Source organism: Leucoraja erinacea, chromosome 2 (genome assembly GCF_028641065.1).
Source record: "Leucoraja erinacea ecotype New England chromosome 2, Leri_hhj_1, whole genome shotgun sequence".
Classification (NCBI taxonomy): domain Eukaryota; kingdom Metazoa; phylum Chordata; class Chondrichthyes; order Rajiformes; family Rajidae; genus Leucoraja; species Leucoraja erinaceus.
Window position 1 is genome coordinate 5,480,605 of NC_073378.1, and position 16,142 is coordinate 5,496,746.

Genomic DNA, 16,142 nt, shown 5'->3' on the forward strand with positions numbered 1-16,142 from the left:
GGAAATGGCGTTGAGTAGACTGATGGGACTGATAAATCCCCAGGGCCTGATGGGCTGCATCCCAGGGTATTTAATCCCAGGGGGATATGGGGAGAATGCAGGAACGGGGTACTCATTAGGGATGATCAGCCATTATCATATTGAACGGCGGCGCTGGCTCGAAGGGCCAAATGGCCTACTCCTGCACCTATTGTCTACTGTCTATTAAGGAAGTGGCTCTAGAAATCGTGGACGCATTGGTGACCATTTTCCAATGTTCTATAGATTCAGGATCAGTCACTGTGGATTGGAGGGTAGCTAATGTTATCCCACATTTTAAGAAAGGCGGGAGAGGGAAAACAGGGAATTTAATTATAGGCCAGTTAGCCTGACATCGGTGGTGGGGAAGATGCTGGAAACATTAGCAAGTTTGCAGATGTCACAAAGCTGGGTGGCAGTGTGAACTGTGAGGAGGATGCTATGAGGATGCAGGGTGACTTGGACAGGTTGGGTGAGAGGGGATCTTATTGAAACATATATTAAGGATTTTAAGGGTTTGGACATGCTAGAGGCAGGAAACATGTTCCCGATGTTGGGGGAGTCCAAAACTAGGGGCTACAGTTTAAGAATAAAGGGTAAGCCATTTAGAACGGAGATGAGGAAAAACGTTTTCACACAGAGGGATGTGAATCTGTGGAATTCTCTGCCTCAGAGGGCGGTGGAGGCCAGTTCTCTGGATGCTTTCAAGAGAGAGCTAGATAGGGCTCTTAAAAATAGCGGAGTCAGGGGATATGGGGAGAAGGCAGGAACGGGGTATGAGGATGATCAGCCATGATCATATTGAATGGCGGTGCTGGCTCAAAGGGCCGAATGGCCTACTCCTGCACCTATGTTCTATGTTTCTATGTCTAACCTACAAACTTGCATGTCTTTGCACCATAGGAGGAAAACATAGCTCCCAGAGAAAGCCCACATTGACACATGGAGAATGTTCCAAATCCATACAGGCAGCACGTGTAGTCAGGATCGAACCCGGGTCTATGGTGCTGTAAGACAACCAATTCTACTGCTGTGCCTCTGTGCCGACCTAATTAAAAAGCTTCAGAATATCAGTAGCCGAGTAAATATGTAAATGGCAGTTATTAGCTAATTCCCAGCAACTCCAAAGTACTATGAAAACATTTATAATATGTTGGACGCTTAAGGGCCTGTCCCACGAGCATGCGACTCCATGCGGCTAGCGCGACCTAACGTGGTCGCTTGAGCCGTACGGCCTCTCGGGGCCGGTCCCACTTCGATCGCTGGAGCCGTATGGAGTTGTGCGGAGCTGGTCCCAACATCGCGCGGGGCTCCAAAAAACTGAGTGTTCAAAAATTCCGTGCGGCAACGGCCTGCTGGCCCGCAGCCACCTCGACGCCGAACGCACCGCCTCGACGGGCATACGCAACGCCTCGACACCGTACGCAGCGCCTTGACGCCGTACGTTACGCGCAAACTTCCTGCGGACTTCGCTCGAATTTCACGTCACTCACTCGACCTCCGCATGGCCCCCGCTTCCGGTTTAGTCACACTCGCCGCATGCAGGCGCATGCTGGTGGGACCGGCCCTGTACGGGGATAACTCGGCCTCCGCGCGGACCCCGCTTCCAGTTTAGTCGCGCTTGCCACATGCAGTCGCATGCTCGTGGGACAGGCCCTTTAGCCTTCCTAAACGGGGAACTATTTCATCTGTCAACATTCTGCTGGCAGGAGAAATTTCGTTAGTACTTTTCCAATATGATGACTCAACACGGAGCTCTCTCTGGCATATTTGCTGTGGTACAAAATGCTATGGTGTCCGGTTGGGAAAGGGGGAGATGCAGCGAGACCTGGGTGTCATGGTACACCAGTCATTGAAGGTAGGCATGCAGGTGCAGCAGGCAGTAAAGAAAGCAAATGGTATGTTAGCTTTCATTGCAAAAGGATTAGAGTATAGGAGCAGGGAGGTTCTACTGCAGTTGTACAGGGTCTTGGTGAGACCACACCTGGAGTATTGCGTACAGTTTTGGTCTCCAAATCTGAGGAAGGACATTATTGCCATAGAGGGAGTGCAGAGACGGTTCACCAGACTGATTCCTGGGATGTCAGGACTGTCTTATGAAGAAAGACTGGATAGACTTGGTTTCTACTCTCTAGAATTTAGGAGATTGAGAGGGGATCTTATAGAAACTTACAAAATTCTTAAGGGGTTGGACAGGCTAGATGCAGGAAGATTGTTCCCGATGTTAGGGAAGTCTAGGACAAGGGGTCACAGATTAAGGATAAGGGGAAAATCCTTTAAAACCGAGATGAGAAGAACTTTTTTCACACAAAGAGTGGTGAATCTCTGGAAACCTCTGCCACAGAGGGTAGTTGAGGCCAGTTCATTGGCTATATTTAAGAGGGAGTTAGATGTGGCCCTTGTGGCTAAGGGGATCAGGGGGTATGGAGAGAAGGCAGGTACGGGATACTGAGTTGGATGATCAGCCATGATCATATTGAATGCCGGTGCAGGCTCGAAGGGCCGAATGGCCTACTCCTGCACCTAATTTCTATGTTTCTATGTTTCTATGTACATCTTTGATCTCAAACAGGTGATCTCAAAATGGGTCATGGATATAAAACCCAGAATATAACACATCAGATCATGCTTGAAAACACTGAAGAACTGAAGAATGTCAAAACTGCATTACTACGAGAACAGGATCATCAAGAACATTTTACATTTCATAAGCGTTGTCCTGCATGTGGCAATGGACAACATTCAGCAGTCAATTGGCACAGTGAGGACCACAAAATCATGTTACTGTTCAATATTTTCCTCCTCATCTCTGATATAACTGAAAAGGCAGAAGGGGGCCTTGGTTACACTGTGAAATAAAGGATAATATGTCCTGCTAAGCAGCCTTCCTTCCTGACCATTTCAATTATATGCTGAGATTTCTGGAATTGGGTTTGAAGCATTGAGCTTTTGATGCAGAGGTGAGATTATTGCCAACCGAGTCAATTGGTCTCCATGGTGTTTTGAATGCGGTCTCTAGATGATGATGCGTTTATCTTTCACAAAGTGCTGGATATCATCCGGCAGAATTTGATTATCCGTTAGACTAGAAAGTAAAGAGCAGAACATTATAGAATGGTTAACATTTTTCTCATAAATCAAAAACTTAAATAGATTTTTAAAATAAGAAATGTGTCTATTGTTTAGACATAGAAACATAGAAAATAGTTGCAGGAGGAGGCCATTCGGCCCTTCGAGCCAGCACCACCATTCATTGTGATCATGGCTGATCATCCCCTATCAATAACCCGTGCCTGCCTTCTCCCCATATCCCTTGACTCCACTAGCTCTATCCCCCTAGAGCTCTATCTAACTCTCTCTTAAATAGAGCTAGTGGAGTCAAGGGATATGGGTCTAACTAGCTCTAGTTAACTCTATCTAACTCTCTCTTAAATCCATCCAGTGACTTGGCCTCCACTGCCCTCTGTGGCAGGGAATTCCACAAATTCACAACTCTCTGGGTGAAAAAGTTTTTTCTCACCTCAGTCTTAAATGACCTCCCCTTTATTCTAAGACTGTGGCCCCTGGTTCTGGACTGGCCCAACATTGGGAACATTTTTCCTGCATCTAGCTTGTCCAGTCCTTTTATAATTGTATATGTTTCTATAAGATTCCCCCTCATCCTTCTAAACATCCATGGAAACTGGCCCTTCGGCCCACATAGTCCATGATCACCCTAGTTCTATATTGTCCCACTCTCTCGTCCTTTCCTTACGCACAAGGGCAATTTACAACAGCCAATTAACCTGCAAACCCGCGAGTCTTTGGGATGTGGGAGGGAATCGGAGGAGGTAGAAGAAATCCACACAGTCACAGGGAGAACATATAAACTCCAGGCAGGCAGCACTCAAGATTAGGGTAGAACACATGTCTCTAGAGCAGTTCTACCAGCTGCGCCACTGTGCTATTGTATGACTACATTTGATGCGGTTATCTCAAATATTGCCCTATTCATCATAAAACAATTTCTACATAATATAAAGTGGTTAACTGTGGGTACACAATTCCAAGACTGTCACTCGGAGGATCCCAACTTTAGTCACTTGAAAATGCCAAGCACCCAAATGGATTTGCCACTTTTCATTTCACTGCACATCTCGTATGTGTATGTGACGAATAAACTTGACTTGACTTGACTTGGATTTATCTTTCAAACTGTCCTCACCATTTAGGTGGATGTAATGAGAATTTGGGACATTTTTCATCATTATGAGTGGCGAAAATGAAATCACATACTTATAATATCCAAAGTGCTATACAATTTAATGATGGATGATCTATTTATGTCCTCTCAAGTTTGCATCTCCTCCAAGTCCAATGACAGTGGATTCAGGAGATCACTGGTGCCTGTCGTGACTAATTGAATCCAGTTCACTGGTAGCTTACACTGGCAATGACAGTCTTGCACTGATTATTTACAAAGCTTCCTGTAGGCATCAAGTCTAATCTTTGCTTATCTTGATCTACAGTTTTAGTCATCTTGATCATCCTGTGCTAACTTCAGCAGTGAAAAGGACATGGAAGCTAGTGCACTCAGGAAAAACACCAGTGATGCTCTGGAACATTATTGTCATTAGAGATCCTGGCAGTCTTGAAACATAGAAACATAGAAAATATGTGCAGGAGTAGGTCATTCGGCTCTTCGAGCCTGCACCGCCATTCAATATGATCATGGCTGATCATCCAACTCAGTATCCCGTACCTGCCTTCTCTCCATACCCCCTGATCCCTTTAGCCACAAGGGCCATTTTGTAAGTTTCTATAAGATCCCCTCTCAATCTCCTAAATTCTAGCGAGTACAATCCAAGTCTATCCAGTCTTTCTTTATAAGACAGTCCTGAAGGAAGATTGTTCCCGATGTTAGGGAAGTCCAGGACAAGATTTTACAGCTTATCCTTAGAGGGGAAATCCTTTAGAACCGGAGGAGAAAAAAATCGGGAACAATCTTAGATGTGGCCCTTGTGGCTAAGGGGATCAGGGGGTATAGAGAGAAGGCAGGTACGGGATACTGATTTGGATGATCAGCCATGATCATATTGAATGGCGGTGCAGGCTCGAAGGGCCGAATGGCCTACTCCTGCACCTAATTTCTATGTTTCTATGTCCTTCCTCAGATTAGGAGACCAAAACTGTACGCAATACTCCAGGTGTGGTCTCACCAAGACCCTGTACAACTGCAGCAGAACCTCCCTGCTCCTATACTCAAATCCTTTTGCTATGAATGTCAACATACCATTCGTTTTCTTTACTGCCTGCTGCAACGGCATGCCTACATAAAGGCGAATAAGGTCTGAAAAAGGGTCTTGGCCTGAAACATCACCCGGAGATGCTGCCTGTCCCATTGAGTTACTCCAGCTTCTTGTGTCTATATTCAAGGTGAATAAATCGCCACGTCCTGAACAAATGTTTTCTGCAGGAATGCCAGGGAGGAAATTGCTGGGACCCTGTCAGTACTTTTTGTGTCTTTGTTAGCCGTGGATGAGATACCTGGAGACTGGAGGGTGCTTTCATTTAAGAAAGGCTGAAAGCATAAAGCAGGTAATGCCAAGCTTGTGAGCCTTACATCAGTGGTAGGAAAGTTACTGGAGAGGTTTCTGAGAGATAGAACTAATCTTCATTTGGAAAGGTAAGGACTGATAGGGATAGCGAGCATGGCTTTGTGCAGTGTAGATCATCCAACTCAGTATCTGTTTTGTGGTGAATCTCTGGAACTCTCTGCCACAGAGGGTAGTCAAGGCCAGTTCATTGGCTATATTTAAGAGGGAGTTAGATGTGGCCCTTGTGGCTAAAGGGATCAGAGGGTATGGAGAGAAGGCAAGTACAGGATACTGAGTTGGATGATCAGCCATGATCATATTGAATGGCGGTGCAGGCTCGAAGGGCCGAATGGCCTACTCCTGCACCTAATTTCTATGTTTCTATGTTTTTGTTGTTTTGGACAATGCAGGTTAAAAAGTTGCCTGTTGGTTGCAAACAGACAATGCGGATCAGTGTATCTGAAATAAAACCAATTATACTTTGTACTTCCCTGGGAGAACAGTGTGAACTAAATATACAACTCCTGCACATAACTCGGTAGGATTGTCAATGTCAGACTGTCTTAAACAGTCTGCGTTCAATATTCTGACTGCAGAAAGGATAGCATAATGTGCCTCAGTACACTAAACTGGGTGAAGGTATTCCTATCCTAATTATGATTCAATGACCTGGGCTAAGAATTAATCCAGGATATTAGGGTTGCTATTGCCTTTGCCCATCAACAGCTCCTAAATAAATGTATAAAAACCTGCTGAATGTTGGGTTGAATGTTGTCTCACAAACAACTGTGTGAAAATTGGTCAAATAACAGCAAATTGTCTTAGTTCCCTCAATATTCATTAACATTTACATTTCAAATGTTCACTTGCCCGTGATTTGTGCCTTACCAAATCTCATCAATTGTTGTATTTCCCTTGAGCGCCTGGAGGAGATGAGCAGTTCCCTTGGACGTTATCTTGTTTTCATTCAACCTATGAAGGATTCACCATTTAATTGGTAATTTACCTCTCAACGGCCTTCCATCTACCCACCACCCCCTGAGTGGAGAAAGTTGCCACTTGGTTCATATTAAATCTTTTCCCCCACACTTTAAACCAACGTCTTCTGATTCATGATTCCCCTACTCTGGGTAAATGGCTTTGTGCATTCATCCTATCTATTCCCCTGACGATCTTATACAAGTCTACAGATCACCATCCTGCATAAAGTGCTAGCTTGCCTGTACCCTTCCTATAACTTTAGGCCCTCAAATCCTGGCAGCGTCCCTCTAAATTTCCCCTGCACTCGTTCCAGTTTAATGGCTTCCTTTCTGTAGCTGGATGACTAACACTGAAAACAATACTCCAAATTCAGCCTCACCGACACCTTGTACATATATAACATACCAGACTAAGTGGGACCCGTTGGGTCCCATGTTCACATGGCTCAATGTTCCACCTCTCCACCAATTCCAAAAATGGTGGCCAGTGGGAGGGATTTTTGGAGCGCTGGAATGGGTTCTTGGGGTAGCCGCTCAGTCCCTCAAGCCTGATGTGCTGGCAGCTCACTCGCGGCTGGTGGGATGGCAGTTGACTAATGGCTATTCCTTGAAATTCGATTTCAAGCAGGGTGCAAGGCCACCAAATTTCATTCCATTTCAAGCTGGGTGCAAGGCCACCAAATTCAAGTGCAGTTTCATTCCATTTCAAGCTGGGTGCAAGGTCGCCAAATTCAAATGCAGCTTCATACCATTTCATGCAGGATCAAACCACCATAAACCCACCATAAAACCACACAAAACACCAAACTCACAGTTCAGTAGACATTCAGTGTGTTCAGTTGATTCACAGCTCAGACAGAGTCGTGACCTCTCCCTCCCCCATCATGCAGAGACTGAGCCACACCCACACTTCCGGGTTTTATAATCCCTCCCCCTCCCACCGGAAAAGGTATGGCCTTCATGGCGTGATTGACAGGAGAGAGATTCTCAACATTTTTTAAACACCAATAACACTTTTATTTTTCAATGATTGGAAGAATCCTCTGCGCCTGCTGAGCGGAGGGGAACTGAGTAAGATGGCCAAAAATCACAGCCGTAAGTGGTAGCGTTTTTTTATCTAAAATCAATATACAGTGCAAACAGGAAGTTAGCCAAAGCACCCAAACCACCATTTGCAGTAGTGCCTTTTAACTTCAAGCCAAAGCACCCAAACCACCACTTGCAGTAGTGCCTTTTAACTTCAACCCAAACAACCATTTGCAGGTAGTGCCTTTTTACTTCAAATCAACCATATTTTCATTTTCAAACCACATTAAGGGGACTCACAGTTGAGTAGACATGTGTTCAGTGTTATTCCTAGCTCAAAGAGAAGTAACCCTCTGGCTTCCTCCATCTTGCAGAGACTGAGTGAGGCACACAACTTCTGGGTTTTATAGTCCCTCCCCCTTCCCACCAGCGGAGGCAGAAGAAAGAATGGCAAATTTTAAAAAAAACATTAATATCTCTCTGATTTTTCACCGATGGGGAAAATCCTTCGGTCCCGGAAGGCGGAAGGGGGCTCTTAGCGAGGTGGCCAAAAATGATGGCCGTAGGTAGAGGCGTTCTCTCGGAAATCACGCCACAGCGAGCCAAAAGCGGGCAAGATCAGAATTTTAGTAATATAGATAACACCCAAAGTTTTATGCTCAATATCCTGACTGATGAAGATCAATGTACCAAAAGCATCCTTGACCACCCCATGTACTCGTGATGCCACTTTCCTGTAACTATGTATCCCTGTACTCCTAGATCCCTCTGCTATTGTGGTATTTACGTCTTCACAATCTCCCCACTATGCCAGATTCACATTGGGATCACAACTTTTAAAGAATGAATTTGTGAGCTGTGGATCAAATCGACCACTTCATCGTATACCCTTTACACAGTCGCAATCTTTCATGCTCTCTCTGGCTACTCTTGTCCTTGTGCTTTTAAATTATTTTGTTTAGTTCAGTTTGTTTTTAGTTTTAGTTTATTTATTATTGTCACGTGTACTGAAGTACAGTGAAGAGTTTCAATTTGCGTGCGATCCAGTCAAAGAGACTATACATAATTACAATCACAGATATCCACAGTGTACAGATATAGGATACAACATCTAGTGCAAGCTCATTTCCAATAAAGTCCAATTAAAGATAGTCCAAAGGTCTTCAATGAGGTAGATGGGAGGGCAGCATTGCTTGCAAGCTGATGAAAGTACCATTCAATTGCTTGATTACTGCTGGGTAGAAACTGTCGCTGAATCTGGAGGTATGTAATGTTAAAATTGTACAATGCATTGGTGAGGCCAATTCTGGAGTATGGTGTACAATTTTGGTCACCAAATTATAGGAAAGATGTCAACAAAATAGAGAGAGTACAGAGGTGATTTACTAGAATGTTGCCCGGTTTTCAGCAACTAAGTTACAGAGAAAGGTTGAACAAGTTAGGTCTTTATTCTTTGGAGCGCAGAAGGTTAAGGGGGGACTTGATAGAGGTCTTTAAAATGATGAGAGGGATAGACAGAGTTGACGTGGATAAGCTTTTTCCACTGAGAGTAGGGAAGATTCAAACAAGGAGACATGACTTGAGAATTAAGGGACAAAAGTTTAGGGGTAACATGAGGGGGACTTCTTTACTCAGAGAGTGGTAGCTGTGTGGAATGAGCTTCCAGTGGAAGTGGTGGAGGCAGGTTCGATTTTATTATTAAAAAATAAATTGGATAGGTATATGGACGGGAAAGGAATGGAGGGTTATGGTGAGTGCAGGTAGATGGGACTAGGGGAGAATGTTCGGCACGGACTAGAAGGGCTGAGATGGCCTGTTTCCGTGCTGTAATTGTTATACAGTATGAGAAAAACATTTTTCACACACAGAGTGGTGAATCTCTGGAACTCTCTGCCACAGAAGGTAGTTGAGGCAGTTCATTGGATATATTTAAGAGGGAGTTAGATGTGGCCCTTGTGGCTAAAGGGATCAGGGGGTATGGAGAGAAGGCAGGTACAGGATACTGAGTTGGATGATCAGCCATGATCATATTGAATTGCGGTGCAGGCTCGAAGGGCCGAATGGCCTACTCCTGCACCTATTTTCTATGTATCTATATGGTTATATGGTATGTGTTTTCAAACTTCTGTACCTCTTGCCTGACGGTGAGGGAGAAGTGGGAGTGACCGGGATTGGACTGACCCATGATTATGCTGGTGGCTTTGTCGAGGCAGAGTGAAGTGTAGATGGAGTCCATGGAATGGAGGTTGGCTTGCATGATGATTTGGGCTACGTCCACAACTCACATCCACAATGCCTTGACATGTCTCAAATTTCCACTCTCAAATGGGTTGGGGGTAAAAGCAATATGAAAGTAATTGAGAACATACAAACTTTCCTAAGTAGAGTCGATGACAAGTTGCCTTTGGACATATCGTGCAAATTTTCTCCAACATCAGTTGTCAGTTTAGTTTATTGTCGCATGTAGAGTGGTACAGTGAAAAGCTTTTGTTGTGTGCTTACCAGTCAGTAGAAAGCCAATACATGATTACAATGGGTCCATTCTACATGTAAGAGTGTGGCGTGATTGTAATATGCGTTTGTAAATCTGTTTTTGCGGCAAGCACGCAAATAGTCACCTGGAGTGGGCGCCATCTTGGAAGCACTATAATGTGTAGGGTCTTTGACCATCAACCAGAAAACACCTTTTCTGTCCTATCGGAGTTACATTTACACTTGAAAACATGTTAGGAACAAATGAGCCTGATAACTCTTTAGTCTAGCAAAACAAAAGCAACATTTTTCCGATGTTTCTTGACGGTAGGTCCACATAAACTGATTTATGTTAGAATATCACCTTTTGGTATCATTGCAGTGACACGGAAAGATTGAAAGTCGCCATTCACAGTGGGGGCGTGAATAAAATATTACCATAACTTTTCCAAAGAGCAGTTGACTCTCAGCATTTCGCCAAAGCGTTCAGCTGCTTCGTCATCCAAATCATTCTGTGTCAACCTGCAGGAAGAATGTCACAAGACTGTAAAATCCAAAATATCACTTCCTAATGGGAATTTCCATGTCTGGGTTGTTGGGTTTAAAGACTTGGCCATAACTAAACTGCTTTGGAAGTGATAGAGACTTTAAGATTTTGCCTTCCACCACCGTGAGGAGGTGTTTGGTGAACTCACTGTGGTGGATGTTAAATTTGTGTTGATTGTGTGTTTTTGTCATTTTTTAAATTATATGTATGACTGCAGGGAAACAAAATTTCGTTCAGACCGAAAGGTCTGAATGACAATAAACAAATCTAGTCTAATCTAATCTAATCTAATCTAATATATAACCATATAACAATTACAGCATGGAAACAGGCCATCTCAGCCCTTCGAGTACATGTCAAACACTTATCCTCCCCTAGTCCCATCTACCTGCACTCAGACCATAACCCTCCATTCCTTTCCCGTCCATATACCTATCCAATTTATTTTTAAATGATAAAATCGAACCTGCCCCAACCACTTCCACTGGAAGCTCATTCCACATAGCTACCCTCTGAGTAAAGAAGTTCCCCCTAAACTTCTGTCCCATAATTCTCAAATCATGTCCTCTTGTTTGAATCTTCCCCACTCTCAATGGATATACAATGAAGAGTTATTGTGTACAACATGCCATGACTTTGGTGCAAAATTAATAGAAGGGATGGGTAGGGAGTAACTGCGGATGTATTTTAAAGGGATACATACAAGGGATTTTTGTAAAATTGATCATGTTTGGTTATAATATACATAACATTAAACAGAGTGACAGTCCTTTCATGCCCTTACGCCTGCTTTCCAATTAATATCTGACCCTCTTCCTTATCTCCGCATTCCAAGGTGATTCTTCTGCATTCCAAAAATCTATGAATCTTGACATTGAAAATACTACATGACTGAGCATCCAAAACCCTGTATTGTAAAGGGCTCAAATGATACATGGTCTTCCAAGTGAATGACCTCCTTGTAAACTCAGTCCTTCGTGTCTCAACCCTTATCCTGGAACTATGCGCCCAAGACTGAGACTTTGAGAGCCTGAGACTATAGAAACATAGAAACATAGAAAATAGGTGCCCCAAATGAACTGGCCTCAACTACCTTCTGTGGCAGAGAATTCCACAGATTCACCACTCTCTGTGTGAAAAATGTTTTTCTCATCTTGGTCCTAAAAGATTATCCTTAAACTGTGATCCCTTGTCCTGGACTTCTCCAACATCGGGAACAATCTTCCTGCATCTAGCCTGTCCAACCCCTTAAAAATTTTGTAAGTTTCTATAAGATCCCCTCTCAATCTCCTAAATTCTAGAGAGTATAAACCAAGTCTATCCAGTCTTTCTTCATAAGACAGTCCTGACATCCCAGGAATCAGTCTGCTGAACCTTCTCTGTACTCCCTCTATGGCAACAATGTCCTTCCTCAGATTAGGAGACCAAAACTGTACGCAATACTCCAGGTGTGGTCTCACCAAGACCCTGTACAACTGCAATGCGACTATGCCCCAAAGTTATATTTAAGGCAGAGATAGATCGATTCTTGATTATTACGGGTGTCAGGAGTTATGGGGAGAAGGCGGGAGAATGGGGTTAGGAGGGTGAGATAGATCAGCCATGATTGAATGGCAGAGTAGACGATGGGCTGAATGGCCTAATTCTGATCACATCACTTACGATCTTATGATCGACTTTCCAGCCATGGGAAACATCTTTCTAATATCCACCCTGTGAAGCCGTCTTTTCATTTCAAAGTTTTAAACTCTAATCCCCTTCATTTTGAACGTTCTGCACAGAACAGCCCCCACTCCCAGGAATGCTTTGTATTTAGTATTACCATCTCTGAGGCAATTCAGAGTTTGCATCAAGTCAAATATGCCATTAAATTGATTCAACTTAATTATGCATTTAGCCTTTGACTAGGTGAGTGTGAGTATTTAGTATAAAGGCTGCTATAAATGTAAATTGTAATACCGTAAACCTCAATTTAACTCTTCTATATTTCTGAAAAAAAGTCAAATCAACTCCCAAAAACTAAATTCATATAAATGATTCATTCTGGTCGTAAACTTTATGAGCATTTGGTTTGATTAATTTCAGAGTAAATGACTGGATAGCTACATTTTCCATTCAGTAACATCTAAAAATGTTCTTGGTGTTCAACCATCCCCGAGAATTCCAGTTTTTACCAGAGTATCTTCAGCGAGTTGTTCTTGCAGAGTGCCTTGGCCAAGTGTTGGCCGCCCTTTGATGAGATCAGATTTGCTGCAAGGCTAGGAAAAGGTGGAAACAAATGGCAGATTTTCATTTGCACAGTTCTCAAGGCATAATTACGATGTAATCAGATCTTAGAATTCAGTGAAGATGGCCAAGATGAACACCAAACGCTTCCATATACTGTAGCACCTTCAGCACAGTGAAATATCCTGATGTGTTTTAAAAGAGCATTTGACTCCATTTAAAAAAAAAGGATATTAATGCAGGTGACTAAATACTTAATCCATGAGATAGGTTTTTAGGAAGAAAAATGAAGTGGAGAGGCTTATAACCATATAACCATATAACAATTACAGCACGGAAACAGGCCATCTCGACCCTTCTAGTCCGTGCCGAACACATAATCTCCCCTAGTCCCATATACCTGCGCTCAGACCATAACCCTCCATTCCCTTCCCATCCATATAACTATCCAATTTATTTTTAAATGATAAAAACGAACCTGCCTCCACCACCTTCACTGGAAGCTCATTCCACACAGCTACCACTCTCTGAGTAAAGAAGTTCCCCCTCATGTTACCCCTAAACTTCAGTCCCTTAATTCTCATGTCATGTCCCCTTGTTTGAATCTTCCCTACTCTCAGTGGGAAAAGCTTTTCCACGTCAACTCTGTCTATCCCTCCCATCATTTTAAAAACCTCTATCAAGTCCCCCCTTAACCTTCTGCGCTCCAAAGAATAAAGCCCTAACTTGTTCAACCTTTCTCTGTAACTTAGTTGCTGAAACCCAGGCAACATTCTAGTAAATCTCCTCTGTACTCTCTCTATTTTGTTGACATCCTTCCTATAATTAGGCGGCCAAAATTGTACACCATACTCCAGAATTGGCCTCACCAATGCCTTGTACAATTTTAACATTACATCCCAACTTCTATACTCAATGCTCTGATTTATAAAGGCCAGCACACCAAAAGCTTTCTTTACCACCCTATCTACATGAGATTCCACTTATGCCCCTGTCCCACTTAGGAAACCTGAACGGAAACCTCTGGAGACTTTGCGCCCCACCCAAGGTTTCTGTGCTGTTCCCAGTGGTTCCCGGAGGTTTTTGTCAGTCTCCCTACCTGCTTCCACTACCTGCAACCTCCAGGAACCACCTGCAACCTCCGGGAACCCCACGGAAACCTTGGGTGGGGCGCAAAGTCTCCAGAGGTTTCCGTTCAGGTTTCCTAAGTGGGACAGGGGCCTTAGGAAGGGAATTCCAGAAAAAGGATAAATGTAGATGAAGGCACAATCTAGATTGATGGAGGAATCAAAGATGGTGATGCGGAAGGAACCAAAATGGGGTTAAATGGATAGGGAGGGACTTGAGGGTTTCAGCCTCAGAGGGATTTGAAAGCAGATAAGAAGATTAAGACACAATAACCATATAAACCATATAACCATATAACAATTACAGCACGGAAACAGGCCATCTCGACCCTTCTAGTCCGTGCCAAACACGTATTCTCCCCTAGTCCCATACACCTGCGCTCAGACCATAACCCTCCATACCTTTCCCGTCCATATAACTATCCAATTTATTTTTAAATGATAAAAACGAACCTGCCTCCACCACTTCCACTGGAAGCTCATTCCACACAGCCACCACTCTCTGAGTAAAGAAGTTCCCCCTCATGTTACCCCTAAACTTCTGTCCCTTAATTCTCAAGTCATGTCCCCTTGTTTGAATCTTCCCTACTCTCAGTGGGAAAAGCTTTTCCACGTCAACTCTGCCTATCCCTCTCATCATTTTAAAAACCTCTATCAAGTCCCCCCTTAACCTTCTGCGCTCCAAAGGATAAAGCCCTAACTTGTTCAACCTTTCTCTGTAACTTAGTTGCTGAAACCCAGGCAACATTCTAGTTACAATCTTTGCTTGAACCAGTATAAATGTAACTCGGTGAGCAGATTCTTAATAGATTTGGTCGGTGGGGGCGCTGCAAGCCGGCGCCCTGTCAGCAGCGTGTCAGTTTTTTTTCTACTTTTTTTGTTTTTTTAGTATGTTTTACAGTATGGTTTTGATGTTTCTCGGTGTGTTTTGTGTGTGTGGGGGGGGATAAGGGGGAAACCGCTTTGGTCACCTCCTCCACGGAGAGGCAACCTTTTTCCAGGTCGCCTCCCCATGGCCTAACAACAAGGATCGGCGTGGCCTTTCCCGGAGACGCGCCCGGGGCTTCAGCAGCGGGCGCAGTGCGGACTCTCGGCGTGGAGCGGGCGAGCCCTCGCTGGGGCTCGCTGGAGGGGAGCGCTCCGTTTCGCTGGCCCGCGGCTGCCGGCAGCCTGAAGCCGCAGTCTGCAGAGCTCCAGCTGGCGCGGCGTCTACAGCCCGGGATCCCTCGTGGGGGACCCGGGGGAAGAAGAAGCCATCACTGCCGGCCCGCGGCCAACTTCTACCGCGGGGCCAGCATGGACGTACCATCACCCCTGGAGGGGAGCTTCGACCGCTGGCCCTGCGGTCTGCGGTCCTTCTGGCTGCGATGCAAACTTTAAATCTTCGACCGCCGGTCTGCGGCCTACACCAGCCTGACGCCGCGGTCTCCGGTGGGGAAGTGCCGATCCTGGACTTACCTTGACTTTTACCTTGTCCTTTATCATCTGGACGCCCGCAGCAGTGACTGCGGAGGATTGTGGTCTCGACCACGGGGGAAAATGGAGGAGGACTGGACAATTTGTGTGCCTTCCACCACAGTGATGAATGAATGCTGTGGTGGATGTTTGTGTTACATTTTTATTGTGTTTGTGTGTTCTTTATCATTGTACCGCTGCTGGCAAATTCATTTCACTTGCACTTTATGTGCAATGTGACAAATAAAAACTGATTGATTGACTTTGATTGATTAGATTAGATTAGATTCCTTTATTTGTCATTCGGACCTTTCGGCCTGAATGAAATTCCGTTGCCTGCAGTCATACATGTAATAATAAATAACAAAACACACAATAAACACAAATTAACATCCACCATTAACATCCATCATTAATGTGTGAACAGTCCAGATGGTCAGAATTTTAGATGATAGAATTTGTAGAATGTGAAGATGGGACATCAGTAAGCAGAGCATTGGAATGACATCGTCGTAGAGTCACACAGCACGGAAATGTTCCCTTCTGCCCAATTCATCCATGGCGACCAAGATGCCCCATTGAAGATTGTTCAATTTGTCTACATTTGATCCCTATCCCTTTAAGCCTTTACTTTACATGGACCTGTCCAAGTGTCATAAATATTATTATTATACCTACTTCAAATATCTCCTCTGGCAGCTCATTCCATATATCG

At 44.2% G+C, this 16,142-nt stretch overlaps 1 protein-coding gene across 1 annotated transcript in view; it reads right to left on the reverse strand.

Annotated features, from left to right (window-relative positions):
- Positions 1-2,286: 2,286 nt before the first annotated feature.
- The window catches only part of LOC129716309 (nucleotide-binding oligomerization domain-containing protein 1-like), a 51,716-nt gene continuing 37,860 nt past the window's right edge, over positions 2,287-16,142 (reverse strand). The window contains exons 10-13 of the mRNA XM_055666179.1: positions 12,794-12,877; positions 10,511-10,594; positions 6,483-6,566; positions 2,287-3,103 (exon numbers count right to left, since the gene is read on the reverse strand). Coding sequence (XP_055522154.1) covers positions 3,034-3,103; positions 6,483-6,566; positions 10,511-10,594; positions 12,794-12,877 — 322 coding nt within the window. The 3' untranslated portion in view covers positions 2,287-3,033. The remainder of the gene's footprint in view (positions 3,104-6,482; positions 6,567-10,510; positions 10,595-12,793; positions 12,878-16,142) is intronic.